Raw genomic sequence first — 9,786 nt, 5'->3', positions numbered from 1 at the left:
CCTTTTTAAAAGTAAGAAAAGGACTCCATTCCTCTCAATAGCGAACTTTTGAATGGAAGACGTCTAGTGTGTGGGCCCTTTTGTTTATTGTCAGGCGCAAGTTTGATGGGTTTCTCAGGCAGCTTTTCCAGTGTCGTACAGAAGCCTGCTTTCCTTAGGGTGTAAAATGATTGAAAGGCACTCCATCATTGCCTTCTTAATTCAAGCCAGATGTTCAGATTTGATGTTTCCTTTATTTTTCTAGGAAAATTTAGAAAGAAACTTACATGAAACTTCTCTCCCTGATGAATAAGAATGCAAACTCCAAGTATGTATTTGAAAAAGAATTTTATTTGAAAAATGTTCAAATTTGCCCTATCAGCCTCTGAAGGGTGATTTTTACGTGTATTTTCATGCTTGCTTGTATAGGGAAGCGCTCTCTCTCTCTCTCTCTCTCTCTCTCCCCCCCACCCTCCCCTCTCCCCCTTTTTCCCCCTAAAAAGAGTCAGCTGAACATAAAACTAAACCGAGAGCAGGAATGAGGAGGAATGCAGGTGTCCTTAGTGGGGATATTCGCATCAGGCGTTCCATGTCTTAACTGAAGCTGGTGACACTAAAAAGTCAAGACTTTATTCTGTGAAACAAAAACATAAACAAGAGAGTCATTTTTAGAGAAAGACCAGCAACTGTGGCTTTCCCCTGAAATACCAAGGAATATTGTGGATACGGCTTTCAGTTTAGTTTACTGAGCTGCTAGAATGAGTCACCCCAACTCCATCTGATAAGTAATAATAATGAAGACTTGATATTTGTCTTGGGAACAGCTCATAAATTTAAAATGGCATCCATTTTGACCGCCCAGGAAAGGGAAACCCTTCGGTACTAATTAGAATCTGAAAACCCTTTGTATGCCTGACTTACTTGAGTATGTCTCTCAGAAGATTTTGTGTGCGTTTGGATTTAGGATTCAAGCATACGATTGATTTATTCTGCAACCAGACTCTGAGAGAAAATAAACAAAAATATAAAATAAAGCAGTGTTACATTTTAGTCAATCCTGCACTTAGGGAAATACTTAAATATAAAAATAATTATTCCCAGATGAAGCAAAATAGGAGGTAGGCAGTTTGGGATCTGGTGTAGGTGATTTGTAGCATGAGGTTTGAGGAATACAAAAAATACCGTTTGTGGATGCGTCTGTGTGAGGTGATGGAACCGACTACGAAGCTCAGAGAATCTCACAAGTCAGAGTTAATGTTTTGTTGACAACTTTTACATGAGTAAAACCTATTTGGGGATAGACCAAATAGGACTCAAAGGTTGGCTCACTTCTAAAGCCACATCACAATATCTTTTAAATGTTTTTGACCTTTGAGCTTGGGAGAACAAAATAAATTATAAAGCACACTTTCTTGAGGACCTTTAATTTGAAAAAAAAAATCAATAAAATTGAATGTGGGAGAGGTTACAGAGTTGATTGCTCTGAGAGACACCTGCATTTTTTGGTTGAAACACCAGTTAGTGAGGCTTTCACTGCTCTAAGAAATTAAACAATAACAAAAGCATTACTTCCGATGTGTCAGGCATTATACTCAGCAGGTAACGTGAATTATCTCAGTGAATCTAACAAAAGCCCTGTGCTGGAGGAACTATTATTTCCTCACTTCAGATGAGAAATTTGAGGCTTAGTGAGTTTATTATATACCTTTTCCAAGATTGTGCTGTAAATAGATGATAGAGCAGGATTCAAATGATGGTAATCTGACTCCAGAACCCACACTTTTGGCCACAGCTTTATATGAGCATAATCTGAATGGTCACTAAGTGCCAAGTATGATGTTGCATGTTTTACCTTTAGTGGAAGAAGTGAAGTTTCCCAGATGATAGCAAACAAAATACAATTTCTTGGTGTGTCGTTTATCTTAGCTATAAAATGACAAAGAGCAAGGACCTATCCATCTAGGTTTGAAACTCCACTTTTGTTAAATGAATCATAAGAGATCAGAATTTATAAAAGAGTTGAGTTCTTGGGCTGAGGCTTCCAATTTGGTTTCTGAGTTCATGATGGAAAAACAGATTTTTGATCTCCTGGACCCACAACATTTTGAGCCCTGACCGGTACAAGTTTCTTATAATAATCTGCATCTTCTGCTTCCATATCTGCTTGTAATTTAGTAATGCAGAGTTTGGTGAGAAGATATCAAATTTAATTTTTGTCACTTCAGAACAATTGAAGTTAAGGCAGATAAAAGTACTGTGCAGGCCCTGGCCGGTTGGCTCAGCGGTAGAGCATCAGCCTGGCGTGCGGGGGACCCGGGTTCGATTCCCGGCCAGGGCACATAGGAGAAGCACCCATTTGCTTCTCCACCCCCCCCCTCCTTCCTCTCTGTCTCTCTCTTCCTCTCCTGCAGCCAAGGCTCCATTGGAGCAAAGATGGCCCGGGCGCTGGGGATGGCTCCTTGGCCTCTGCCCTAGGCGCTAGAGTGGCTCTGGTCTCGGCAGAGCGACGCCCCAGAGGGGCAGAGCGTCGCCCCTGGTGGGCAGAGCGTAGTCCCTGGTGGGCGTGCCGGGTGGATCCAGGTCGGGCGCATGCGAGAGTCTGTCTGACTGTCTCTCCCCGTTTCCAGCTTCAGAAAAATACAAAAAAAAAAAAAAAGTACTGTGCATTAGTCTCCCTGAGTGTGAGGGGAGAGCCCTGGCTCGTGGCAGAGGGAATGTCAGAAAGAGAAAGGACTCTCCACTTTCTACATGACCAGAGGAGCTGCTCAGGAACAGGTCCTGACTACACTTCACAGCACTGAATCTGAGGACAATAAACTGTGGTTTAGTTAGAACTTTCATTGGCAAAGACCTTGGTGAAAATATAATGCCTTTTAAAAGAAATATTTCATACACATTTTTGATGGTATATATTTCCTTTTTACAAGTTGAATACAATTAGTATGAGGGCCAAAGCATCGATAGCAAAATGGGTCAAACGAAAAGTGAGCTGTTGATAGACATTTCAAGAGCCTGAAGGAGTCCAAAGGAAGAGTTTCTAATGAAAGCCAAGTCAGCAAAGCCCTAGAAAGAGGCTGTGCCTAATTCTTCAAGGTGTTGTGGGTAATTGGTTCATTAAAGACAGGTCCAAGAAGGAGAAGCCAAAGTTTTATGTAGTGATATGCAAAAAGGTCTACAGGTTCCATCTAAAATATTCAATGCAACAATCCAATCTTTGTTGAGCCTCTAACTCCATACAGGTAAGGGATAAAGTATTAGAAATGGAGGAATGAATATCATCCCCGTCTATATAAGAACTTACTTTCTGGCGAGCATGAAAGAGTGGAATAAAGCTTGATTGTCTCAGTACAATGATGCTATATTAATTGCAGCTAACGTTTACTAATGTGCCAAACACTGTAGCAGGGGCTTTACATGCAATGGGTAAAGTTTAATTTGATGTGCTGTGACTTCTCTGGGAATAATACAAAAAAGAGAGAGTCACAGAAACAAAGGGCCGTACCGTTTTAGTAAAAAAATAAAAATAAATCTCTTAAACTTCTTACAGCCACTACTGTCCCAGCCTATCTCTTTATTCAGAGTTATGTGTTCAAAGTGAATAGAACCAGAAGCTAAAAGATGTTTCCACAAAGCAGACCTTCAGACAAAGGAATATTGTGGATACTTCTTGTCTTGCTCTTTGACTTGGTGGGAAACAAAGTATCTGCTTTTGCTGGCAATTTGAATTTGGTGGATTCCAGAAGAGGCTTGGAAATGGGGAATATTTGGGTAAGGTCCTGGCTCTGTCCCTTTGGAATGGTGTGCCTAGGGCAGTTAGTTACCCTTCCTAAGCCTCAGTGTCTGCCTCTGTAAAGGAATGATAACGACAGACATACTTTAACAGGGCTAAGGAATAAAATGAATGAATGCATGTCAAGCACTTAACTCAGGGCCACTGCATAAGAAGCACTGAACAGGCCCTGGCCGGTTGGCTCAGCGGTAGAGCGTCGGCCTAGCGTGCGGAGGACCCGGGTTCGATTCCCGGCCAGGGCACATGGGAGAAGCGCCCATTTGCTTCTCCACCCCTCCGCCGCGCTTTCCTCTCTGTCTCTCTCTTCCCCTCCCGCAGCCAAGGCTCCATTGGAGCAGAGATGGCCCGGGCGCTGGGCATGGCTCTGTGGCCTCTGCCTCAGGCGCTAGAGTGGCTCTGGTCGCAATATGGCGACGCCCAGGATGGGCAGAGCATCACCCCCTGGGGGGCAGAGCACCGCCCCTGGTGGGCGTGCCGGGTGGATCCCGGTCGGGTGCATGCGGGAGGAGTCTGTCTGACTGTCTCTCCCTGTTTCCAGCTTCAGAAAAATGAAAAAAAAAAAAAAAAAAAAAAAAAAAAAAAAGAAGCACTGAACAAATATTACTTATTCTCATTATTAGTTTGAGAATTGTTAGCAACCTTCAAAGTAAATCACTTTGAGATTCTTGAGGAAGAATACTGTGTGGCCTACCACTTGCAGAAACCTGGATGAATTTAGAGGCTAATATGCTCAGTGAAATAAGTCAGACAGATAAAGACAAATACCATGTGATTTCACTTATATGTGGAATCTAAAAAAATAAAACAAAACAAAAAACCCACAAAACCCCTGAACAAACAAAACAGAAACAAACTCATAGGTACAGAGAACAAACTGATGGGTGTGAGGAGGAAGGGAATTTGGGAGGCTGGTTGCAAAAGGTGAAGAGATTAAGAAGTACAAATTGCAGCTACAAAATATCCATGGGATGTAAAGTACAGCATAGGGAATATGGTCACTAGTATTGTAACCATTGTTCTTGGTGCCAGGTGGGTACTAGACTTATGGGGGAGAGATCACTTTGTAAATGACATAAATGTCTAACCGCTAAGCAGTACACTGAAACTAATATAGCATTGAGTGTGAGCTGTAATTGAACAAAAAAAAATTTTTAATGCCTTATATGGCAACATATAATCTGATTTTCACTGGGAGAAAAAAATCACAGTGTTTTGTTTTTTTCTTTTGCAACTTACACTATTTCTGTGTCTGAGCAACCGCTCCAAGGCCGAAAGGTTCTAATCCGAAGAATCATCTGGCGCCTGAACCGGGGTGAGACCGTTTTGGTGCACCTGCACCTTAAGTTTGTGTTACTGATCTCCAAAATACCTGTAAACGCAGACTCCGTTATTTTCATCTCTTTGGCATATAATTCATAACTAGAACTTAACTGCAAATCTTTCATACAATGCATTGGAAGATTAAGACATTTCAAGTTGATGCTTCCACCCATGTTCCTTTAGTGTGTGTATTTTTGCTTGTCTTGACTTATTTTCAAACATTTTCTACCAAAATCTTAAAAAATGAAATTAGCTTTTAAAACCAGAACACCTGTTTAAATTTGTGATAAAATTATATTGGCACTCAGGTAATTGTTTATATAAAAAAAAAATTTGAGAACCACCCCAACGGGGACCTACAACTCAGTTATAATTAATGCAGTATAAAATCAACTGATCTTCACTACTAACACATAAAAATCGAGGACAAGAACTCACCAGAGAGTCCCAGGAGCAATTACAAGCTGTAACAGTTCTCTCTCTTATCACACCCAATGCCCAGCCCCCAGCGCTCCCTCCCTTCCCCCCATCAATCTCTGTTTGAGGAAATATCACGGAAGATAATTTTTGTTTCTGTCTAATATATTGCTCCCCATCTTAGCTGCAAATCATTACCAAACAGAAGCCAATAATAAAAATTCAAGACTATTTTTATCCAACTACAGGTTATTAGTGCTAGACAAGTACTGTAAGTAACCCATCTCATGTGTTTTAATGAATTCTTCCCCCTTTGATCCCAGTGCCTACCACCACGCTTGCCAATATAAAAGACTGCTCTCAAGGTGTCTACAGTTCAGTGGGCGAAACAAATGAGCAAACACTAAACCGCCCCAGAACATTGTATTTCACCCAAGGTCCAAACTGAAAAACGGAAACAAGGGCTTTGCCAGGAGCAATGGAAAAGCTTCATGGAGGGGGAAAGAAATGGGGATCTTCAAGAATGAAAATCACATGTGATTTTACAAAATAATAACTGAAAAAATATTCTTTGCATTTTAAGAACAAAAATTTGTGCTCTAAACCCGAGCCAAGTGTATTATTCTGTACATAAATTCGATTCCTTCAGTGTATAATAAAAACTTACCACTTCAACTAGATATTTATCTATTTACACCAAGATTGCCTTCCCGTTTGGACTTGGAAGTCCACTTCTTTGCGTAAAGCTTACATAAGTACGCCTGTTGTACTTGTAATGGTTCATGCCAATGCTAACCATACAGAACTGCATCAGACATTCCCTGCAGGGGACCAACCTGTTGAGTCAACAATTTCAAATCTATGAAGGGTTTGGTCAGAAGAGATAGCACTGAGAAGCAGAGGAAGGAAGAGATACATGAAAAGAACTAGTCATAGCAGAGCTGAATCTGAAAAAGGCCAGGAATAGACAAACCAAGTAGAAGTCCCATGGACATTGGATGTCTAGTAACCCTCTTTCTATGCCTATCAATTGTAACAATATAAATGCTTTCAGACTCAAGAGTTGAATTCTTAAGCACCTTACTTTTAGAAATCCAGGAGCAGTTTTTTCCTCCTTAAGTCATATTTTCCCTCACTTTTCTAACTGAAAAAAAAATTGAAATGGCTGAAGACCATCTCTGTTCAAAAGAGAATGACAGCGTTAGTGAAAGTTCTCACCATGGACTGGAGAGAGGCTGCTGACCAGCAGCAGGAGGAGCAGGCACCCGGGGATGAGCCTCATTCTGCCGGAAGGCGGAGTTCAGACTTCAGCTCTGAGTCTGAACTGTGGGCTCTCAGACGGGGCTCCTATTTATTTACACCAGGAAGGGCCCTCCCACTGCCTTTGTCTCCAGTAGGTCAGCTGCATCATCAGTTTTAAAAGCCCCCAAATATTGCTGAGACTGCTTTATTTTTTTTAACTTCTCTTGCAAATTTTATGAATTTGCATCAAAGCACTGTTTGTATAATAAACTGTTTCTTAAAAATGTAGACTGCAAGTGGCAAGGATGCTGCAGGAATTTGGGGGTGGAGAGAGAAGGAAAAGACATCAGTTTGGAGGCTCCGTGGCACTCTCTCCATGAGCACCCTCAGTGACTGTGGCTGTGAGTGCTTCTCTCAGTGAAAGGTTAGCAGGATTTCTCCCTGACTTCTGCATATGTGCTCCATGAGATTAGGGACGCTGTCAGCTACATCTTTGTGACCCCAGCACCTGCAAGAGAGTCTTACCTTTGCTAGGTGGCCTGTAAATATTTGCAGATCTAATGGATGTCTCCTTACATACAGATCCCTATGCTGGCTAGGTTCCTGTTTTTCTACCAGGCTTTCCCATCACTTATTTTGCTATCTGAAATAAATGAGTATTTATGTAATCCAACAATCATGAAAATACTGGAATGGGGCAAGTATGTGTCTCTCCATTGATGTGCTGGTGTCTTGATGAAGGGAAGGAGGCCGTGACTTTGAGGGATAAATCTTTTTGGCTCTGGGATACATTTATTGAGCTTAAGAACCAGTTGTTAGCCCTGGCCGGTTGGCTCAGTGGTAGAGCATCGGCCTGGCGTGCAGAAGTCCCAGGTTCGATTCCCAGCCAGGGCACATAGGAGAAGTGCCCATCTGCTTCTCCACCCCCCCTCTCCTTCCTCTCTGTCTCTCTCTTCTCCTCCCGCAGCAGAGGCTCCATTGGAGCAAAGATGGCCCGGGCGCTGGGGATGGCTCCTTGGCCTCTGCCCCAGGCGCTAGAGTGGCTCTGGTCGCAACAGAGCGAAGCTCCGGAGGGGCAGAGCATCGCCCCCTGGTGGGCAGAGCGTCGCCCCCCTGGTGGGCGTGCCGAGTGGATCCCGGTCGGGCGCATGCGGGAGTCTGACTGTCTCTCCCCGTTTCCAACTTCAGAAAAATACAAAAAAATAAAAATAAAAAAATAACCAGTTGTTAGAAAGTGTTACTGGAATTTCATCAGATACTGAACCCATGCTACAGTTTGTTTAGCAAAGCATATGTGCAATTTGGTTTTCATCCAAATAATCCATGGGAGCAATCAACCCACCACCCTAACTCACTGCTAGGAGCTCTTTGATTAAAAAAAAAAAGAAAAGTATGTGGACAATGGTTACTGTGTCCTAGATAGAGTAGCCCTGGGCTGTCCTGGGAGTATGCAAGTGTGCATGTTTGAAACCAGAATCATTGAACCACTGAAAAATTAGAGATTTGGTTTTCCTGATGTGGCTTTCTCAACAATTTGGGTTTTGCTACTCAGTTAGCCCTGTGGGCCCTGGCCAGATAGCTCAGTGGATAGAGTATCAGCCCGGCGTGCAGATGTCCCAGGTTTAATCTCTAGTCAGGGCACACAGGAGAAGTGACCATCTGCTTCTCTCCCCATCCCTCTCCTCCTTCTCTCCCTCTTTTTCTCCTGCAGCCAGTGGCTCAATTCATTTGAGTGTCAGCCCTTGGCACCGAGGATGGCTCAGTTGGTCCTAGTCACAGCCTCTGGCACTAAAAATAACTCGATTGGACATCAGCCCCAGACAGGGGTTGCTGGGTAGATCCTGGTCAGGGTGTATACGGGAGTCTGTCTCACTGTCTCCCCTTCTCTCACTTAAAACAAAAGAAAAAAAAAGAAAAAGAAAACAAAATAGCATTGTGGATGTTCGGCACCCTAGGTGTTCCAGTTGTCACGTAGTGGTTGTGGTAATGTCATACAACCTACTTACAACAAATAGTTCTCAGGAAGCTCATCAGTCTTCAGGAAACTATTCTATTGTTTGGGCAGGTCTAATTATTAGAAAACATATATATATAAACATATATCTATATATAGATAAATATATATCTATATATATATAGCAGCTTCCATATATATATATATATATATACACACACATTTATGGAAGCTGCTTCCCTAATAGTTCAGCCACTTTGTTCTAATTAACCATTTACCACCATATGAAAACGATTACAAAAGCTCTTTCATATGATAGCACTCTAAATATTTGAAGACATGGTATGTCAGTTGGGTCCCACAGGAAGCAGAAGCTGAGAATGGATGATGGAGTAATAGAAGTTGTTGTTTTGTTTTTCAGAATATCTTCTGTAATAGATAAAAAGGAGGAAGAGGCAGGAGGAGGCACAGAGAGGCTCAGATTGCAATGCTGATCTGATAAAGTCTATGAGAATTCAATGCGGAGTGCCTGAGAAAAGACTACGTATTAGAGGAGCCCCACAATGGGCAGAGATGTCCCGGCCCTACCACCCCTGCCGTGGTCAGCCACTGGCTGGATAGAGCCTCTCAGAAACATCACGGTCTCTGGTAGAACTGCAAAGCAGACTCTGAGGGTGTTAACAGCTGGAGGCTGTCAGCTAACCACACTTCTCACAGCTGGCCAGCAAGTTATTTCTTTAAGGGAGATCTGAGCAGCGAACCTCTGTGGTTATCACAGAGGGTTATAAATTAGAGGTTAAGAGTACAAACTGTGAGGTCACCCAGTCAATGACTTTGGACAGGTCACTTAATTTATTATGCCTCATATTTACCAGTTTTCATAATGCTAATTTCAAAAGATTGTATGGAGAATAACATCATTTAGTACGTGTATAGTTCTCAGCAGAGTGTCTAGCACATAGAATGAATTCAATAGATGTCTATCTGTCCATCCATCTATCCACCCATCCACCCATCATCAAGTCTTACTAGCTTCCACTCTAAAACGCACTTGTACATACTTCAAAGGTGAATATTCCTATAT

General features: G+C 42.3%; 1 protein-coding gene across 1 annotated transcript; it reads right to left on the bottom strand.

Moving 5' to 3' along the window:
* Positions 1–373: 373 nt before the first annotated feature.
* On the bottom strand, positions 374–6,824 carry CXCL13 (C-X-C motif chemokine ligand 13). Its single transcript, XM_066386567.1, has 4 exons — positions 6,725–6,824; positions 5,006–5,138; positions 901–981; positions 374–613 (listed from the first exon to the last, which is right to left on the bottom strand). Exons 1-4 carry the CDS (start codon positions 6,786–6,788, stop codon positions 601–603), a joined length of 291 nt encoding a protein of 96 aa, XP_066242664.1. The 5' UTR covers positions 6,789–6,824; the 3' UTR covers positions 374–600.
* Positions 6,825–9,786: the final 2,962 nt, after the last annotated feature.

Source organism: Saccopteryx leptura, chromosome 5, assembly GCF_036850995.1.
Source record: "Saccopteryx leptura isolate mSacLep1 chromosome 5, mSacLep1_pri_phased_curated, whole genome shotgun sequence".
NCBI lineage: Eukaryota > Metazoa > Chordata > Mammalia > Chiroptera > Emballonuridae > Saccopteryx > Saccopteryx leptura.
This window is presented reverse-complemented; position numbering and strand designations above follow the sequence as displayed.

Excerpts from the sequence above, each read along its gene's own strand:
- CXCL13 (XM_066386567.1), bottom strand. The coding sequence starts at position 6,788 with ATGAGGCTCATCCCCGGGTGCCTGCTCCTCCTGCTGCTGGTCAGCAGC. Across the intron at positions 5,139-6,724 it reads CAGCCTCTCTCCAGTCCATG|GTATTTTGGAGATCAGTAAC; the intron begins GTGAGAACTTTC and ends CTGCGTTTACAG. Across the intron at positions 982-5,005 it reads TGCTCAGACACAGAAATAGT|AGTCTGGTTGCAGAATAAAT; the intron begins GTAAGTTGCAAA and ends ATTTTCTCTCAG.